Source organism: Ahaetulla prasina, chromosome 1 (assembly GCF_028640845.1).
Source record: "Ahaetulla prasina isolate Xishuangbanna chromosome 1, ASM2864084v1, whole genome shotgun sequence".
Taxonomy (NCBI): Eukaryota; Metazoa; Chordata; class Lepidosauria; order Squamata; family Colubridae; genus Ahaetulla; species Ahaetulla prasina.
In genome coordinates, this window is record NC_080539.1 from 191,160,125 (window position 1) to 191,181,903 (window position 21,779).

Here is a 21,779-nt window from a genome sequence, read left to right on the forward strand (position 1 = left end):
TACAGACCAGTTGCTCTAACATCTGTAGTCATGAAAACCTTTGAAAGGCTAGTGCTTTCCTACCTGAAAACCATCACGAATCCGCTCTTAGACCCCTTGCAATTTGCATACCGAGCAAATAGATCAACAGATGATGCTGTTAATATGGCTCTGCACTACTTCCCACAACATCTTGAGTCTCCAAAGACCTATGCAAGGGTCCTTTTTGTAGACTTTAGTTCAGCATTCAATACTATCATTCCAGACATTCTTCTAACTAAGCTAAACCAGCTACAGGTACCGGAACAGACTTGTAAGTGGATCACAAGCTTCCTAACAAACAGAAAGCAGCAGGTGAAGCTAAGCAAGATCACATCAAATACCTGTACAATTAGCACAAGGGCCCCCCAAGGCTTTGTGCTCTCCCCACTTCTCTTCTCTCTGTATACCAATGACTGCATCTCCAATGACCCATTTGTTAAGCTACTGAAGTTCGCAGATGACACAACAGTGATTGGTCTCATTCGAGACAATGACGAATCCGCATATAGACGAGAGGTCGAACGACTAGCCTTGTGGTGCAACCAAAACAATCTGGAACTGAACACACTCAAAACCGTAGAAATGGTGGTAGACTTTAGGAAAACCCTTCCATACTTCCACCTCTCACAATACTTGACAACACAGTATCAACAGTAGAAACCTTCAAATTTCTGGGTTCTATCATATCGCAAGATCTCAAATGGACAGCTAACATCAAAACATCATTAAAAAGGACAACAAAGAATGTTCTTTCTGCGCCAACTCAGTAAGCTCAAACTGCCCAAGGAGCTGCTGATCCAATTCTACAGAGGAATTATTGAGTCTGTCATTTGCACCTCTATAACGGTCTGGTTCGGTTCTGCAACCCAACAAGAAAAACACAGACTTCAGAGGATAACTAGAACTGCAGAAAAATAATTGCTACCAACTTGCCTTCCATTGAGGACCTGTATACTGCGAATTAAGAAGAGGGCCGTGAAAATATTTGCAGATCCCTCGCATCCTGGACATAAACTGTTTCAACTCCTACCCTCAAAACGACGCTATAGAGCACTGCACACCAGAACAACTAGACACAAGAACAGTTTTTTTCCGAAGGCCATCACTCTGCTAAACAAATAATTCCCTCAACACTGTCAGACTATTTACTGAATCTGCACTACTATTAATCGTTTCATAGTTCCCATCACCAATCTCTTTCCACTTATGACTGTATGACTATAACTTGTTGCTGGCAATCCTTATGATTTATATTGATATATTGATCATCAATTGTGTTGTAAATGTTGTACCTTGATGAACGTATCTTTTCTTTTATGTACACTGAGAGCATATGCACCAAGACAAATTCCTTGTGTGTCCAATCACACTTGGCCAATAAAAAAAAATTCTATTCTATTCTATGAATATGAGAATGTCATTCAAGTAAACGAGGACTCCTTTATAAAGGTGCTTATATAGCACTTTGTTAATGAATTGCATGAACACCGTGGGGGCTCCTTGTAGTCCGAATGGCATTACTTTAAATTGGAAACTGCCAAGTGGGCAGATGAAATCAGTCGTCCACTCATCCCCCTCTCTGATCTTTATGTGGTAGTAGACTTCCCTTAAATCCAGTTTGGTAAACACCTTGCCCTTCAACAGGTGGTTCAGCATGTATTTCATGAGAGGGAGGGGGTAGGTGTTTTTCATGCACACGGCGTTGATTCTATGAAAATCAATGCAAAGCCTCATCCACCAACTTTTTTCTCTTTAAAAAGCACCGGGGCTGCCACTTTAGATTTTGCAGGTTGGATCAGGGGTGAAATGCTCCCGGTTCAGACCAGAACGCGCGATCCAGTAGCAATGGGAGCAGGTAGTTCAGAGAACTGGTAGCAAAAATCCCTGCTCCCCTACTGCCCACGCCTCGCTGTTCCTCTTCTCTGTCCCTGAAGCGCTCGGTGGTGATATAGCTGCAAACGGCCTTAAATGACTGCCACAGCACTTCAAAGGGTCGCACTACAGCTGATCAGCACTGTAGGCAGCTAGTAGACTGGTGCCTCTATTTTTAAAGAAGGTAAACGAGTGCCTGCCAAAAAAAGGCACTTGGTAGACTGGTGCCTTTCAGTAAAACGCAACTGGTAGACTGAGGCCTCTATTTTAAAAGAAGGTGGACCGGTGCCCCTCAGTAAAAGGCAACTGGTAGACCAGGGCCTCTATTTTTAAAAAAGGTAGACTGGTGCCTCTCAATAAAAGGCAATTGGTAGACCAGGGCCTCTATTTTTAAAGAAGGTAGACTGGTGCCTCTCAATAAAAGGCAATTGGTAGACCGGGGCCTCTATTTTTAAAGAAGGTAGACTGGTGCCTCCCAAGTTTTGTATACTTTATTATCATGCCCATTCAGTCACCTGACCACCAAGCGACACCCACCAATTAAGCCACGCCCACAGAATCGGTAGGGAAAATTTTTAGTTTTCACCCCTGGGTTGGATGAATCCTCACTTCAGGTTGGTATCTATGTACTCCCTCAATTCCTCCATCTCTTTTGGAGTCATGGAGTAAATTTTCAGCTTGGGTAATTTAGCCCCTGACACAAACTCTATCGCACAGGCCATTGAGCAATGAGGGGGGTGGAAGTTGCAGTCCTCTTTGCTAACCCCCCCCCCCAATTAGTCTCGATACTCCTTGGGCACTTGCTGGCTGCCAGGTAGGGTGTCTTGGGCCAGGGCTGCAAGTTCCGGCGTGGTGGACTCCTTTGGGGGTGGTGACTTCTAGGGGATGGTCTTGCCTTACAGGTGGCAATGGACCAATGCCAATGACTAGCTTCCTATAGCTGCCATCCCAGGAGATTGTGGGACCTCACTTATTGAGCCATGAGAATCCCAATATGACTGAGTCAGTCATCTTTGGGGTGACCATGAACCAGAGGAATTCCCAATGGCACCCCACTTCTAGTCTGATGAGCTCAGTGACCAAGGTGGCAGGGCCCCCACCAATTAGTGTCCTGTCAACTTGCTCAAAGCTGATGGGATGCACCAGGGGCCTTGTGTGTATGCCCAACTGTTCAACTAGAGGGAGACTGATTAGGCATCACATTACCTGATGTCTATGATGGCTTCTATTTCCCCTTGGACTCCGTCTCTGGGACTGCTAATGTGATTCTGAGGGCAAAGGGGCGAATGGCTCCACTTACCATTGGGTTGTCGCCACCAGGGAGATAGGAGGGGAAATGCTGGCCAGAGTTCTCTCTGCTTTGATGAGCAGGAGTGGGACCTCAGCAGCCTTCTTGATGCTCCATCCTTATCTGGCAGTTTCCACAGTGTTTTCTTTTCTCCATTTCGAGCAGGTGGCCTTGGTTGAGGGATGGGGGCTGGAGCCAGGCATTCTGACGCCCGGTGCCCTTGCTGACCATACCAGTAGCATTTGATAGCCCCAGAGGTTGTGGGAGGGAGCTCCTCAGCCTTGTTCATCTGTGCCTGGTGCCCTAAGGGTCTCCTGGTTGGTTTATCCATTGCTGGTTTTCTGTGAGGGTGAAGCTCTAGGTCCAGAATGACAGCAGTAATGTACCACAACTGTATCCAGACTGGTATTCCCCTTATGCTGCAGGCTTGCCTGAGATCCAGGTCCAGGGCTTCTTTGAAGGTGTGCACCATCAGGTGCTCTGGCCAGTCCCACAACTTTCCGGCCAGCCTCCGAAACTCCCATACTAATTATTTTGTGGGTCACCCAGCTTGCTTCAGTGCTGTAATTTGGGTTTCAGCTTCTACTTGCTGGGCAATGTTGTTGAATCTGACCTGCATCAGTTGGATGAACTCATCGGTGTCCTCTAGCTCTGGAGCCTCCTCATTGGTTTTTTTTTTTGTTTTTTTTTACATTTATATCCCACCCTTCTCCGAAGACTCAGGGCGGCTTACAGTGTATAAGGCAATTGTGAAGCTTAGCTATCCATTCCACCACTTCTCCTTCATTCATACTATCCGCAATGGCAGAAATCAATTCCCAGTCAGATGGATATTGATTTCCATATTGGTCAGTGTGGGCCCAGATGCGGTTGAGGAAGTATGCCAACTTCCCAGGGGTCCCATTGAAAGTCAACCAAAACTGTGAGGGAGGAGTAGCTGGCAGAACCAGTGGCTGGGCTTGCACAATCGTTGGCCAGGCGCTTGCTGCTGGATCAAGACCTGCTGTGGAGTCACTGGCACCTGTTGTTGAGCCTGGACCTATTGAGGGATCGCAGCTTGAGGTTGCAGGGTGGTTGTGGCTGGGCCGGCACTGGCTGCAGCACAACAGCTGGCTGCTGAAAGGAACCAGGCTGTTGGAACTGCATTGGTTGCTCTATTGGGGCTGATGTCCACTGGTATTGCACCCACCCCTGCCCCAGGTAGAAAGCCCACCTGGGAGGGATTTGGCTTGTGGGTGGCAACCCAAACCTGGGTTGGGGTTGTGAGGCAGGCAGACTTCAGAATCCCTGCAGCGGGTCCAGCATCCCATGGCTGGGCTGGCTGAGTAGGGTTGGTTGCTGGGTCGCTTGTGCCCCGGGGTGGAGGGGACCCCAGCCAGGCCAGGCTGGAGCATTAGGCTAGGAGTTGAGCTGCTTGGGACTGAGTGGAAAGAGGGTGACACTCTGGTCCATTGCACTGCAACCCCCTGGCTTGGGAAGGTGAATGTTGGCTGTGCCAATGTCCACCTAAGTTGGCCAGTGCTGAAGGGCAGGGTGGTCCTGCTCATGCTGAGTTGACTCAACTGCTCTGGAAGACAAGCTAGCAAGTGGCTGCATGACGGCAGCGGGAATCCCCATTCTCCGGAGCATCTGCAGCATGGCTGCTGTGGCACTTCCTAGCTGAGGGTTGAGACTTGCTCTGCACCCACTTGTGGTTCCCACAGCAACTCCCCCATCTTCATCCTGCAGGGGCAGGTCTGGCTGTGACCTCTGTCCTGGCATTGGCTCCTTGTGCCGGGTGCCCAGCTGGCATTTGGCTTCTGCGGCTTTCATGGCTTCCTCCATAGCCGGGGAAGGAGAGCAGACGGTCTCAGAAGAAGTTGCTGAGCCTGTGCCTGCTGCTCCCTCTGTGAACTTCTTTTCTTCCTCTATCTTCCCTGAGTCTTCACACGGTATTGGGTTGGCACTTGGGGCTCAAGACCCCAGACAGCCCACTGTAGTTCAGAGGAGCTGCCTTAGATTGAAAGGGGATTTGGGTTAATGTCAGGGTTCCAAGTAACACCCCCAACAAAATCAAACTCCAAGGCTTGAATTTCCTCAAAGCTAACTTTTATTAGAGATGTCATATTGGCACATCTGGGAAAACCCAGATCTGAGAGCTTTCCACACCCAAAAGAAAGTTCAAGACCTTGCCCCTCTCCCACATGTCCACCACACATCCAATCAATTACTTTCCAGAACAGACAATACCTTCTCCTTCTTCTCCACACATGGTCTTGACTTTCTATAAAGAATGGTATTGCAACTATGTATCTTCTTCTCTCTATGCAATCCCCCCTCCCAATTTCCCACAGTAGGATTTGTGGCAGGCCTGAAACCTGAGGGCACAAAGGTAGAAATATGGCTTCCAGGTCTGACATAGAAATTGAATGGCGGTATTATTATGTATGATCAAATAATATGGTGAATGGCATTAGTTCAATATATAAAAACATGGAATAATTAAATAATAATAAACTACAGCTTAATATAAATATGTATTATTATTAGAAATATATAAATTGGTTGAATATAATAACTGTGATTAATTCTACTAGCTTTATTTGTGTTAGAATGTATGACACCCAAGTTCCACACTGTTTGCACATTGATATGTATATGTAAAATAAAATAAAAAACTTATAATAAAAAACAAAAAAAAAACCCTTATACTTGGTATACTTGGCCAAGCATGAAATTGGTCATAGAAAGCTATGCCACCAGTTGCGCTGTGTGTGCCTCCGCAAAGGGCCATCCACGAAAACCTCCAGGCCTACTTCAACCCATGGCTAATCCCATGGCCCCATAGAAGATTTCTATGAACTTTATTGTAGTTACCTGATAGTTCCAATAATACATTAATATGGGTTGTTATCAGCCTCTTTTTAAAACAAATTCATCTTGTGGTGTGCCCAAAAATCTCCTTAGACCCTAGCAAAACTTTTTGTATCGCATATCTACTGACTCCATGGAGCTCTGACCAGAATCATATCAGACCGAGGAGTTCAATTTGCTTCCCAATTTTGGATGGAATTCCTTAAGCTTTTAGGCTCAGTTCTTCTCACCACCTCCAGATCAATGGAGAGAATGGCGTATTAGAGCATACCTCCACTGGTATGTTAATTATCAACAGGATAATTGGTCAAATTTCATTCTGGCTTTGCTTTATTGTTACCACTTGGTTGTTAGTAAAAGTTCACAAAAATGGAGTCAAGGGTCTTTGTTTCCTAGGGATCCAGGTTGGGCAGATGTGACACCCACACTATGAATTGTGTCCAAATGCTAATAGTTAGCCAATGCAGCTCTCATCGTAGTAATGTTATTACATGGGGAGACCTGGTTGTGTCCATAACTACTTGGGCTAGTCCATACTAAACTGACCAAAGCTCCCAAATCGTCTTTGTGGATGGCCCTATGATAAGCAAATTCTGTCTAAGCCTCAAAGTAGTACGAGGCCCTATGCTACAATCTTTTTAAGAACTGCAAGAAGTCCCAATCAGTATAGCCAGAGACACATTGATTTATTTTTATTTATTTGGCTTGTATGTCACTCATCTCACCTAGACCAATCTCAAAGGCAACTGGCTTACTGCATACAAAAGTCCTTTAACCAAGGGCTTTTAACAAAAAATATAAACATTATATATTACTACTTTTTTGTGGGTAAGAAGCAGGATACTCAAATGATCAAACGTTAGCACTAGTTGGAGAATTGTAATGCAGTGATATACAATAAATTAAATTAAAAGTATATCCATGTTGTTTAGCAAGATTACAGAGTATTTACATTAAAAAAATTTTTTTAATAACTCTTCACATAGTCTTTTAGCCCTAAAGAGGTACCTAAGGCTACATCCTTGAAATCCTGCAACAAATCACCCAATAATGTCTCTGATTTCCAGATACTTTTAATTGTCAAATAAAACAAAAGCCTCCAAAATTCTTAAAGCATGTATAAGCCATAAAAAGAAACCTTTTCCAAGGAAGCAAACAAGGAAGCAACTGTCCTTGTTTCTCTAACCATGTCATAAGATCATTGCCCCATAATAACTTATGGGATGAGTCTGCCTTCTCTGGCAGAGTTTTCAATACTATTTTTTTCTAATTAGCAAAAGTTGAGACTTTCCATAACAAAGTTTTTTTGTTATACTAAAATGAAAATTGACTTTGTTAATTTTTCCTACCTTTATTACTTTAGCTTCTTGTTAAGCAGATGTTCTTTTTGTATGATTAGTATTGTTAACATTTTCCAGATATATCAAACTTGAATATAATTTGTTCTTTTTTCACAGCTTTGGTCTTTCACGTTAATTTCTTTGCCTGTATTTTCATTCATTCTTATGGCTGTCATTCGAATCCAATTTCCTCCAGAAGCCCAATCAAACTGTAAGTAATTGTTGATAGGCATTATAACAATGAATCTATTCTTTTTATTCCTTACATATTTTAACAAATATTTGTTCTAGTTTTGTAAATGCCAAAGCATGAGCCCATGGAAAGGGAGTCCTCAGAATAGGCACATTTTTCTTAATCACTATCCATTTTTAAATTTTCAAAGTAATGATGGCATGAGATGAGTTATAATATGAAATTCCATTATGTCAGTTTATTCGATGCTTGCATTTAGTGGGGACATCCACAGACAGCAGTACAGCAAAACTGTTAAAATGGTGGTTGTGATAGTTGATTAGAGCGCCTCTGTTTTTTATGTGCAACAGCTTTAGTTTTAGGAACAGAGGTAAGTTAGTTGCTTTTCTATTTTTTTTTTTGTTTACATTTATACCCCGCCCTTCTCCGAAGACTCAGGGCGGCTTACAGTGTATAAGGCAATAGTCTCATTCTATTTGTATATTTTTTACAAAGTCAACTTATTGCCCCCCCAACAATCTGGGTCCTCATTTTACCTACCTTATAAAGGATGGAAGGCTGAGTCAACCTTGGGCCGGGCTTGAACCTGCAGTAATTGCAGGCTTCTGTGTTCTTAATAACAGGCCTTACCAGGCTGAGCTATCCGGCCCTACCATACATAATCCTTAAAAGGGCTGTCTTGTAGGGATCCTGCATGGTCTAATTCAGGCTGGAAATATAGCAAAGGAAAATATTTTTCTCCACTCTGCTTTGTCCTGTTTTCCCCACTGGAAATGGCTGTTTGCAACACACGAGGAAGGATACTTTCCTAAAAGCTCACAATTCAGGAATACCAATGTTAACTTGGACTGCCAACAAAGTCCTGTCTGTGACAAAGCAGAACACAAAATTGCTTTCTCCTTTGAGCCCAAGTCTCTATGGATCCAGGAATGATGCAGAACTGTGTGAACTGGGGCATCTCCAACCAACTTGCCTCTCCTTCCTTCCTTCCTCCTTCTCATTTCCATTTCCTTCCTTCCTCCACACTCAGGAAGGGATGAGGGGAGAGAGAAAGATTGGCAGTGCTGCCTATGGTCATGCTGCGGGGTCAGGGGTGGTCCTGGTGAAAGGGAAGCCTTTTATACTGCCAGGCCATGCTGGTGAGCAGGCCATGGAGGTGCTGGTGGCAGGTGCGGTACTGATCTACAACTTCATGGTGGCCATAAAGGCATGCCAAGAATAGGAGACTTAGGGGATTTTTAATTAATTGTTTTAACCGATTTTTTAAGGGGAGTTTTAATGGGAATTTTACGGGGAGGGTGGAAATTGACGGGCTTGGGTTGGGAGGGGGAAGAATGGGTGGGGAGGAAAACCCGTCGGGGAGGGAGCCAAGTCCAGTGTGTGTTCGCGGAATTAAGATAGGTCCGAGGGAGGTGGGGGAGGGTTTTGTTCCAGCTTATCAGGGTTGTGCTATTGACACGGTAAGCGGGAGAGGCAGATATGACGGGGGGGCACATCGGGTTTTGGGAGTACGCCCTCGCTATTTAAGAGCGATTGCATGCTCCGGCCCCCCTGCTTCTTCCCGTTCCCCGGGTGGCCAGAGTACTCGGGATTTGGGCCTCCGGCTGATGTTATGCAATGCAAGGTCCGTGGTTAACAAAGCCCCCCTGATCTCAGATCTAATTCAGGAGGGGACCACGGACGTTATGGGCATTACGGAGACCTGGCTGGGCACGGAAGGGGGGGTTCCCCTAGTGGAGATGTGCCCACCAGGTTTCCGAGCATTCCATCAGCCGAGGGCCCAAGGTAGGGGTGGTGGGGTGGCGGTTATTATTAAGGAAAGTCTGGAACCGAGGGAGACCACTGTGCCTCAGATAGCTGATTGTGAATCCCTCTATGTGAAGTGGGGTCGTAGGACTCAGGTGGGCTTGTTGATCACGTACCTGGCTCCTTGCTGCGTGACAACAGCCCTGCCCGAGCTGTTGGAGTTGCTAGCTGGGTTGGCAGTTGAAACCCAGATGAAATCATGGGGGATTTCAACTTGCCATCAACTGGCACGGCATCCTCGACCGCTCGGGAGTTCATGGCTTCCATGACGGCCATGGACCTGACTCAATTCATTGATGGCCCTACTCACATTGGGGGAGGCACCCTAGACTTGGTTTTTATCTCTGGCCAGTGGTTGAATGATCTGATTTTAAATGATTTAGTTATCGACCCTTTGTCATGGTCAGATCATTTTCTCCTTCGTCTGGACTTTCAGACCGCTACCCACCGCCGCAGGGAGACGGAACCAATGCGTTGGTTCCGTCCCAGGCGCCTGATGGAGCCTGAGAGGTTCCTAACGGAGCTTGGGCCGCTTCCCGAGAACCTGCCCCATGGCACGACTGAAGAGCTAGTCGCGGCCTGGGAACAGGCCGCGGCTGGAGCTTTGGACCGTGTCGTGCCTTTGTGGCCTCTGACCCGGCATCGGTCTCAACCAGCTCCTTGGTTCTCCGGGGAGCTGAGGGAGATGAAACGCCGGAGAAGATGCCTAGAGAGTGTCTGGAGATCCAGCCGTTCTGAGGCTGACCGGACACTAGTTAGGTCCTATAGCAGGACCTACCTAGTGGCACTGAGGGATGCGAAACGTGCCTATGTTTCCTCCCTCATTACGTCGGCAGATAACCGCCCGGCCGCCCTGTTTCGGGTGACCCGTTCTCTCCTTCAACAGGAGGGGCGGGAGGACCCCCTAAAAGGGCGTGCCGAGGAGTTTAACGGTTATCTATACGATAAAATCGTTCAGCTTCGAGACGGATTGGATCAAAATTGGGTAGATCCAGACGAGAGTTCCGAGACCCGTCTTGTTGAGGTGGTTTGGGATGATTTTGACCCTGTGACTCCCGAGGACATGGACAGGTTGCTGGGTAGGCTGAATGCCACCACATGTTTACTGGATCCGTGCCCTTCCTGGTTGATACTGGCTACACAGGAGGTGACCCAAGGCTGGCTCCGGGGGATTACAAATGCTTCTTTGCGGGAGGGGGTCTTTCCCGCTGCCTTGAAAGAGGCGGTGGTGAGACCTCTCCTCAAGAAGCCTTCCTTGGACCCAGCTGTTTTAGGGAATTACCGGCCAGTCTCCAATCTTCGCTTTACGGCGAAGGTTGTAGAGAGTGTGGTGGCATGTCAGCTACCCCAGTACCTGGATGAAGCTGCCTATCTAGACCCATTCCAGTCCGGCTTCCGGCCCGGATACAGTACGGAGACAGCTTTGGTCGCGCTGGTGGATGATCTCTGGAGGGCCAGGGATAGGGGTTATTCCTCTGCCCTGGTCCTATTAGACCTCTCAGCGGCTTTTGATACCATCGACCATGGTATCCTGCTGCGCCGGTTGGAGGGGCTGGGAGTGGGAGGCACCGTTTATCGGTGGTTCTCCTCCTACCTCTCTGACCAGACGCAGACGGTGTTGACAGGGGGGCAGAGATCGACTCCGAGGTGCCTCATGTGTGGGGTGCCGCAGGGATCGATCCTCTCACCCCTCCTGTTCAACATCTATATGAAGCCGCTGGGTGAGATCATCAGTGGCTTTGGGGTGAGATACCAACTGTACGCTGATGATACTCAGTTGTACTTTTCCACCCCGGGCCACCCCAGCGAAGCTGTCGAAGTGCTGTCCCGGTGTTTGGAAGCCGTACGGGTCTGGATGGGGAGGAACAGGCTCAAACTTAATCCCTCCAAGACGGAGTGGCTGTGGATGCCGGCACCTCGGTACAGTCAGCTGCAGATGCGGCTGTCTATCGGGGGCAAGTCGTTGGCCCTGATGGAGAAGGTACGCAACTTGGTCGTGCTCCTGGATGGTCGGTTGTCCTTTGAAGATCATTTGACGACCGTCTCCAGGAGAGCTTTTTATCAGGTTCGCCTGATCCGCCAGTTGCGTCCCTTCCTGGACCGGGATGCCCTATGCACGGTCAATCATGCTCTCATTACCTCTCGTCTGGACTACTGCAATGCTCTCTACATGGGGCTCCCCTTGAAGAGCACCCGGAGACTTCAGCTAGTCCAGAATGCGGCTGCGCGGGTTATTGAGGGAGCGGTTCAAAGCTCCCACGTAACACCTATCCTGCGCAGACTGCACTGGCTACCTGTTGTTTTCCGGGTGCGCTTCAAGGTATTGGTTACCATCTTTTCTTTTTTTTTTATTAAACTTTATTAAACTTTTTTACATTAAAAGCATAAAAAAAGGGGGGGGGGGGAAGGCTTATATCATTTAACAGCTTATTTGTGGTGTTTTTCATCTAATAATAATCCATGCAATAATGACAAACATTAAATTATACATATTTGTGTTCTTATTTTATTTATTGATTATGTTTAGTAACTAAATATTCCTATCTCCTTTCCATCCATCCATACCACCGTTCCCATATACCATAAAATACTGATGTCTCCTTATCCTTCAGACTCAAAGTTAGTTTGTCCATTTCTGCGCAATTCATAATCTTTTGTACAATAAGTCTCTCTGTGGGCACACATGGCTGTTTCCAACATTGAGCGAAGGCCATCCTAGCAGCAGTTAATATATGTAGTATTAAATATTTTATACTCTTCACGTTTTTTTTTTTAAAGATCCCCAATAAAAAAAGTTCGGGTTCTAGATCCAATTGTTCATTCGTGATTTCTTGTAGCCACTTTTTAATTTTTAACCAATATTTACGTGCTTCGGGGCAAGACCACCACATATGGTAATATGTTCCCTCTTTATTTTTACATTTCCAGCATATGGGAGACATTTTGGGATACATTTTCGCTAATCTCGAAGGGGGCAGGTGCCACCTATAGAACATTTTATATGCATTTTCTTTGTATGCTGCTGATTTGTTAGTTTATAATTTCTGTTCCATATTTTCTCCCAATCTGATAAATTTATATTATGTCCAATATTTTGACCCCATGCGATCATACATCCTTTCACTACTTCTTCTTCCAATTCTACTTCTAGCAAATATTTATAAATTTGGTAATTTTTTTTGTCTGGCCCTAGTAAAATTTTATCTAATTGCTGTGGTTTAAGATATATTCCATATTCTTTTATATCTTGTTTGTATCGATTTTGTAACTGAAGATAGGCCCACCAGTCAACCCGTAGTCCTTGTTCTTGGAGGTCCTGTAGTGTTTTTAATTTTCCATGAATATCTAATAGATCTTTATATTTTAGCATTTTATTCAAATCTAAATTATTTGGGTGAATCATTGCTTCCATTGTGGATAGCCAGATTGGGATTTTTATATAGTGTTTCTTTTTAACTTTAATCCAATTGTTTATTAGGGAATCTCTAATCAAATGTCTGTGGAAATACTTTTGTTTCGTATGGCCTGTTTCCCACAGAAAGGCATGCCACCCTCTCTGTAGGTCGTGGCCTTCTATAGTTAGTATTCTTTTATTCTTTAAATTGATCCAGTCTTTTAACCAAACTAGTGTTGCTGCACTATAATATAATTCCCAATTTGGTAATCCGAATCCTCTGCTCTTCATATCTTGTAAATATTTCATTTTTATTCTAGGTTTTTTCCCCTGCCAAATAAATTTTCCAATTGTTTTATTAAGGTCATTAAAAAAGGTCTTTTCTAATTTGACTGGAACAGTCTGAAACAAATATAGGAATTTTGGTAGTATAGACATCTTTACTGCTATTCTTCCTAATAGTGACAGCTGCATCTTCTTCCACAATTCTAAATCTTTTTTTGTTTCTTGTAATAATTTGTTGTAATTATTCTCCTTTATTGCTTTGCAATGTGCTGACAACCATATCCCTAAGTATTTGATTTTTCTTGTTGTTTGAAGTCCAAGTGATCTTTCCAGTTCTATTGTTTGTGGTTCTGTTAAATTTTTTGGTAGAAGTTTTGTTTTCTGTCTATTAATTTTCAGCCCTGCTACAGTTCCATATCTTTCTAATTCCTTAATTAGTGCTTGTCCTCTCTCTAGTGGTTCTTCAATGATAAAAGCCAAATCATCTGCAAATGCTTGCAGTTTATATTCTTCACTTCTGATTTTCAATCCTTTTATTTCTGGATTTTGTCTAATTCGTTCTAGTAATACTTCTAATGAAAGTATGAAGAGCAGAGGGATAGAGGCAGCCTTGTCGAACTCCTTTTCTATATTTAAAGTTTGGGTATTTTCTCCATTGATTATAATTTTTGCTTTTTGTATCGAATATATTGCTGTTATAATATTCTCAAATTTGGTGCCAAACTTCATATCATATACTTGTTGAATCATAAATTGCCAATTGAGATTGTCAAATGCTTTTGGGCGTCCAAGAAAACAAGGGCTACCTGTTTCTCTGGGTGAGCTTCATAGTATTCAAACTATCCATAATTATTCTTAAATTGTTTCTAATTTGTCTGTCTGGAAGGAATCCATTTTGGTCTGAGTGTATATAATCATTCAAAATTTTCTTTAATCTATTGGCGATAATAGTAGCAAATATTTTATAATCTACATTTAACAGAGAGATTGGTCTATAATTTTGTATCAGCCTAGGATCCGTATCCTCCTTGGGATTAGCGAAATTAGTGTTTCCTCCATGTATCTGGCATTTTAGCTGATGTTAATACCTCATTAAATAAATCAACCATTATTGGTCCTATTTGTTCTTCTATTGTCTTATAGAATTCTGCTGGAAAACCATCAGGGCCTGGTGTTTTACTACTTTTCTGGGATCTAATTGCTTGATTTAATTCCATCATAGTTATATCCTTAGTCAGCATTTCTTTCAGTTCATCTTTTATTTCTCGAGTTCTTTTTTCCCTTAGATAGTTCCTAATCTGCTCCTCATCTATTTTTTCTTTCTTATAGAGATCTTCAAAATATTTATGTGCAATCTCTTTTTTCTTTTCTATTTTCTATTGGTTTTCTACGTTTTCATCTTGTAATTGGTAGATGGTTCTTTTCTCTCTCTCTTTTTTGAGTTTATAAGAGAGCCATCTTCCTGGTTTATTTGCTTGTTCAAAGTGTATTTGTTTGGTTGCTTTCAGATTTCTGACCAGTTCTTCTTGCTTAACTAAATTGAGTTTGTGTTTATAGAGAATCAGTTGTTCTTGTAGTTGAGAGTTTAATGGGTTATTCTGTAGGTTAGTCTCTAATTTTTTAATTGTTTGAAGTATATTATTTTGTTGGGCATATTTTTCTTTGTTCTTTTTTGCAGTAAAGGATATTATAACTCCCCGAATCACAGCTTTCATAGTATCCCATAGGTTTTGGGTCGATGTATATTGATTATTATTTTCTTTAAAATAAAAATTTAGTTCTTCCTTAATTTTCTTGGTAAATTCCTCATCTTTCAATAATTGAGTATTTAGTGTCCATCTTCTCCTTGGGTTTTTTCCCCCCTTCCAGCTAATTTTAAGTGGGTTGTGGTCTGCCCATGAATTCAATAAGATTTCTACTTCTGCCACTTCTTCTACTAGATCTCCACTCATCCATGTCATATCAATGCGTGACCAAGATTTATGGGGGTTTGAATAAAAGGTAAATTGTCTTTTTTCTGAGTTTAGTATTCTCCATATATCTATTAAATTTAATTCTTTAGTCATTTCTACAAATATTTTTGGTAGCTCTCTTTTTTCCCCCACTTTCTTATTCCCCCCGTTGTAGTCTTTTTGATAATTTGATATCGCATTGAAATCGCCTATGATACAAATGTTTTCCTTTTCTAATTCAATAATTTTGTCATATAGGGCTTTATAAAATTCACTTTGATTGTCATTGGGGGCATAAATTACCACTAATAGGATTTTTTAAAAATTTATCTGTATTTCTATTGCCAAAATTCTTCCTTTAGGGTCTTCAAATATTAAATTTGCCTCTATCTCTTCCTTAATGTACACCGCTATTCCTTTCTTTTTCTCCTGATCTGCAGAAGCTGTAAACAGCCTCCCTAATTTGGGGCAATTTAAATATTTTTCATCAGTTTTTAGAATATGTGTTTCCTGTAAGCATATAATATCTACATTTTGTTTTATTAAATTTGCAAAAATCCTTTTCCTTTTTGTCATTGAATTTAGTCCATTTATGTTGATGGATAAGAGTTTCACCTCCTTTTCCATAGCCCTAGTTATCTTTCGCTTTTTGTCTTCTGATTGCTCTTATATCCCTTTCTGTTTGTTGTTGATTAGTATCTATTTCTTCTTGTTCTTTGTGTTTATTTTTTAGTTGTTCTTGCCTTCTTTGGGGATTTAGCTCTAAATCTTCTTTGCTATTTTGGTCTTCTGACCCCACCAGTTGTTTAAAAAAATCCTGAGCTTTTTCAAGTGTATCTATTTTAATTGTCCTTTCCTCCCAAGTAACCAACATCCCTTCTGGAATCAGCCATCGAAATAAAATGTTTCGTTTATTCAACTCAGTCGCCAGAAATTTATAATCCTTTCTCTGCTCCCTTACTCTTCTTGGGATTTGCTTAAGAATCTGAATTTCTTTACCTTTATGTGTTATTATTTCTTCTCTGGATATTTTATATATAATATCTACTTCCTTCTTGTAAATCAAATGTGGACCTCTTTTGGGAGTTTGTTTCTTCTCGCATAACTCGTGCTGACCCTATAAACGTCGTCCATCTCCTTTAACATTTCCTCCTTGTCTCTATCTAATACTTCAGCTAAGATTTCTGCCATCACTAGTTCCAAATCTTCATCTTTTTCTTGCACTACATTTTGAAATCTTAAATATGATGCAGCCTTATCCATCTCTATGAAGGTCAGGGAGTTTCCAATTTCTTTGCTCACCATATTTATTTGTTGGTCCATCTTTTCTAGTTCCTTCTCTGTTTGTTCCGTTCTTTTCTCTACTTCCTTTATTGTATGTTCATTCTTCTCTAATGCTTGTTGGATTGATCCTATTTTTTCATCGAGTTTCAATATGTCTGATCTCATTTCCAGTTTTAATTTCCCCATTTCCTCTTTCAGTTCGTTAATATCCGCTCTTGTCTCTAAATGATTCTTTACCATTATTTCCTGGAGTTTTGCCATTGATTCTTGTAACAAAGATAGCGAGATTTGAATATTAGTATTGGAGGGAGTATTTTGTTCCTCGGCTTTCAGCATTCCCTCTGTTGTTTTTTGTGTTATTGCTGAAGCTATTGTTGTTGAGGGTGTTAGAGGTAATATAGCTTTCTTTCCTGCCTTAGTTAATGTGATGTTTGTGGAAGTCATCTCTTCTAGTATCTCTTTCTGCTTTTTAAGAATATTATACACGTTGTCCCAAATTGGCATTAAACACCTTCAAATTCTATACTTTGAAAGTTCGTTATTAGTATAATTTAGTTCTTACTATAAACTTTTGTGTTATTATATTATTTGTATAGATCTCGATGTTCACATCAATATTCAGAAATCATAGAATGCATAATTAATTAGAGGGTTGAGGTACCTAATTATAAATATCTATATGAAACTCTTTTTTCCCCCCAAATCTGACTATAACTAAATATAACAGTAACTTATAGTTTGAGTTATAAATATAAATCTTAACAAGTATATATAAATATTGATATATTAATCAAAATATCTAGTAATCTATAAATCTGAATTATAAATCAGTATATATATAATTATGTATATAGGTTGGTAAAAGAAAGTGCAAAAACAAACATGAAAGGAGTATCAATGTATAAGATAACTTACGTAGCACTTTCAGTTAGTTAATATATAATGTATAAATTAGAATATTTAGCTATAATCAATTCTTTGGCTGGGATAGTTAGCCTTCTAACAAGTAAGTTAATGGTTTAAGTGGATTAAATAATGATAGTGATTTCCAAAAAGCATTCAAATCGTTATATCCAGTAGAAAAAAAGAGAAAAAAAATCAGTTGGCAGATTCAGTAAACAAAAGTAGGCAAAAAGTAAAAGAGTCACCAATTCCTCAATTTCTTATTAATGTGTTGGTCTCTCAGAAGTTCCCATCAACTCAGTCTTCCTTATTATGCTGATAAGTTGCTGAATAATGCTCTTTGCTATGGTCACTCTTCACTTCCGTTACTTCAGCTGCTTCTAATGAAAAAAAACCAAAGCTCACAGCCTCGTAACTAGTGTTCGGTTCTCAGTTTTTCAAAGTTCAAAGTTTAAAGTCTGAAATTCAATGTGCAAATGTTCAAAGGATATTCCGAAGTACTGTCTTCTCCTGTTTTGTTTGTTAAACTGTCCTGCCTTTTTCAGGCTATCAATCACACCCAGTCACTCTCCGTTCTTTCTCACCAGCTTCTTAGCTGCCTTCTCGGGTTACGATCAATCAATCTTCACACTGAAGTGTGGACCTTTTTTTTTGTTGTTGTTGTTAATCTTCTGTTACACAATTTCTTTAGCACTGACCTCTCCTTGCTTCTCACCACAAGCTGTCAGTAATCTTGCTTCCCACTTTGTTGGCTGTCAGACTACGGAGCCGGCATTAAGAAATGCCAGCTTTTTGCTTGCTGGGCTCCACGGGGTTTTTCTCCGTCGCGTTGATGATTGTCTGTCACCAAACTGCTCCTCGAATCTCCCCACTTCAACACGCATCCCTACAGGCTTCGTGTACCCTTTTGGGTTTTGCTCCAGCACCAAAAAAGAGGGATGAAGAGCAGAGCTAGCTCCTCATAGCCTCTCTTTGTCCGAGCCTCACCAACGGCTTTAAACCATCTTTAAAGCGCTCCATGGCTTAGGACCGGGCTACTTACGGGACCGTCTACTGCCGGCCTCTATCTCCTAGCGTCCGGTGCATTCCCACAGAGAGGGACTCCTCAGGGTGCCGTCAGCCAAACAATGTCAACTGGCGGCCCCCAGTGGGAGGGCCTTCTCTGTGGGGGCTCCTACCCTGTGGAACGAGCTTCCCCCCGGGCTTCGACAACTACCTGACCTCGGGACCTTTCGCCGCGAACTTAAAACTTATTTATTCCGTTTGGCTGGACTGGCTTGATTTTAAATTTTAAATTTTTAATTGTGGGTTTTAAATTCTGTAATTTTTATGGGGTATAAGGTTATTTTAAATTTTTTGGCTAATTTTGAATCAGTTTTTTAAGGGTTGTTTTAATTAAGGTGTATGTTTTTGTTTGTATTTTATTTGCCTGTTCACTGCCCTGAGTCCTTCGGGAGAAGGGCGGTATACAAATTAAAATATTATTATTATTATTATTAAAACGCAGTCAGTCTTAGATCTGTGGGGAAACCCTGGAGCCAGCGAGGAGCTGCCCCATTGCCTCGGCCCCACCCTCTGGGCATGTGCATATGGACAGGAGGTGATGAGTGTGGCATCCTGGGTGAAAAGGAAGCACTCAGAATGCAGTCAGACTGCAGGGCAACATGGTCCCCAGGGATGCCAGTCTCCATGCACTCGCCGCCTCCTGTGCGTGCACCCAGGAGGTGGTGCGACCCCTCACTCCAGAGCAGGCCTGCAGATCTAAGGCTGACCGCGTTCTGGCCTTAATGGCCACCATGGTTGTAGATAGTGTCACACCCACCACCAGGACCTCCATGGCCCACTCACTGACATGGCGTTACAGCCCACGAGGTTTCCCCTTCACCCACCCCTGCAGCACAGCCACCGGCAGTGCTGCCAATCTCTGTGCCTCCCCTCATTCCTTCCTGAGCATGGAAGAAGGAAGGAGATGGGAATGAGAAGGAAGGCAGGAGAGAGGAAAGAGGGAGGGAGAGAGAGAAGAAGGAAGGAGATGGAAATGAGAAGGAGGGAGGCAGGGAAGGAGGGAGGCAGGGAAAGAGGAAGGAAGGAAGGAGAGGTAACTTGGTTGATCTGACCTGCATGACCACCCTGGAGCCAGCGAGGCCCCACTGCCTCGGCCCTGCCCCTTGGGCATGCGCACAGGAGGCAGCGAGTGCTGGCAACCTGGGTGAAAGAGAGGCACTCAGAACACAGTTGTCATGGTTCCAAGTAATGCTCTCAACCAGTTCAAGACTCTGAGGCCTTGGTTTCCTCAAAAATCCTGTATATTGGGTACATCATGTTGGCACAGTCAAATGTAAAACCAACACTGAATAATTCCCACATTTTTAGTATATTTAAAGAATAGATACTGACCAGTGTCCCCTTGTGTCATGGTCACATTAGCCAACCAAGCAGGTGACAAACTTCTCAACACTCCCTCCTGCCATTGCTAGGACATGTTGATCTGGCCTTGGTTCTCAGGAGCCTTATCATAGTTATATCTGGCACACTGGAGGAAAACATCCTACATTCCATAGGTCCAAGGGTGAAATGCTCCCAGTTAGGACCAGATCGCCCAATCCGGTAGCGATGGCGGTGGGTGGTTCGGAGAACCAATAGCAAAAATCCCTGCCACACACCCCCGCCCATGCCCAGTTGAGCCGCGCGATCATCAGAGGGTGTTTTTTTAGTTTTAAAAGCATTTTTCTTTGGCTGAAAAAATGCTTTTAAAAGTAAAAAAAAAGCTCAGCTGGGTGCTAGCCAAAAAATGGGGGGGAGTCCGTTTTTCCTCCCAGCAGGCTCTGCTAGCCAAACCAAAAAACTGGGGAGAGTCCGGATTTCCCCCCCCCCCATTTTTTGGTTTGGCTATCAGGGAAGCCTGCTGGGAGGAAAAATGGGGTGTGTAGGGGGGTTGTTTTTGAGAGAGAGAGAGAGAGAGAGAGAAAGGAGGCAGGAAAGAAAGGGAGGGAGGGAGGGAGGAGGAGAGGAAGGAAGGAGTACAAACCTGGCACTAGAGGCAGCTTCAGAGGATAATCCGGGGCTGGAAGGGACCTGGAGATCATCTAGTTCAGCCCTGCTCCAGCAGAACATTGCTAGTGAGTTTCTGTCTTTTGATCCCCCAGTCACAAAGCCACGCCCACCCAGCCACATGACTCCCCCACCAAGCCATGCCCACAGAACTGGTAGCAAAAATAATTAGATTTCACCCCTGCATAGATTCCCCTCCCCCCATAAGTATGGCAACTAAGAAACAAATCAAGAAAAACATGGCCTCAGCTAGAGTTGTTTTGAGAGTTGACAGCAGTCAACCTGCAGGGCAACATAGTCCCCAGGGATGCCAAGTCCCATGCACTCATCACCTCCTCAACACGTGCCCAGGGGCAGAGTGGGGCGGCCCCTCGCTGGCTCCAGGGTGGCCCTGTGGCCACCACCAGGTTATAGATCAGCACCCAGTAGGGTTGTGGTCGGGGCCAAGGCAAACGGGCCAGTCCTTCACTGTTTCCAGGGCAGCCCCGTGGGCCAGATCTAACCACTTCATGGGCTGGATTAACCCATGGGCCTTGAGTTTGACATGTCTACACCTAACTCCCTCAACTGTTCATCATATGATTTGGCCTCCAATTGCTTTATCATTTTTAAATATTAGTTATTACTTTAATAACTGTACTTCAGCATAGGCATGTCTCCTAGTCTCCGCCAGCTGACATTACTTGGCTGATGGAACCCATAACATTCCCAATGTTCCAGACTGAATTGGGTGAGTAGAAACAAATGACAGAAGATGGTCTCTTCGAACCAAGATGGTATCTTGGTTCAAAGCCATGAAGAACTTTAAGGGTGACAATTAACATGTTGAATTGCACTCAAACGAATTGGCAGCAATATAGATCAGGTAGCAGTAATGTTACATGTAATATTTAACTCTATTTACTGCCCATGAAGCCACATTCTGTGCCAATTAAAGTGCTTTTCAAAGGCAACTCATTGTAAAGTGCACAGCAGTAATCCACATGAGAGGTCACGAGGGCATGAGTGACTGCAAGCAAAGTTTCTTGATCCAGAAACAGGTGCAATTGGTGGACAACACTGGTGCTCTTTTAGGAGACATGGGTGCAAGATGACTTCCAGATTGTGCACTGGGTCCATCTGGGGCAATACTGCCACATTTCCAATGGTAGAAATACCTTGACCTTAGGAGGCCCAAATACCCACAGCTACTCAGTCTTGCTAGGGTTGGGTCGAAACCCTTTGCATTCCATCCAGACACTTACAGCCTCCAGACACTTGAACAGAACATCCACAGCATCACTTAGACAGCTTGAGATGGAGATATAAAGCTGGGTATCATTAGCAATTTGATGATACCTCTCCCCGAACTGACATATGACCTCAGTCACTGCCTCATGTACATGTTATATAGGAGAGAGAGGACAGAACTAAGAACTAATTAACCCACAATATCATGTAACTAATTATGATTGTACACATTTTTTTTTTTTATTCAAAAAGTTTTACAAAATTTTTTTCCCCCTTTCCCCCCAACCCCTTTCCCTTCACAAACCCC

General features: G+C 43.2%; 1 protein-coding gene across 2 annotated transcripts in view; it reads left to right on the forward strand.

The window, feature by feature from the left end:
* ABCA12 (ATP binding cassette subfamily A member 12) overlaps nucleotides 1-21,779 on the forward strand; it is a 393,723-nt gene that overhangs the window by 113,380 nt on the left and 258,564 nt on the right. For both annotated transcript variants that reach the window (XM_058185940.1, XM_058185931.1), the window contains one exon: nucleotides 7,492-7,585. In XM_058185940.1, the coding sequence (XP_058041923.1) occupies nucleotides 7,492-7,585 (94 nt within the window). The remainder of the gene's footprint in view (nucleotides 1-7,491; nucleotides 7,586-21,779) is intronic.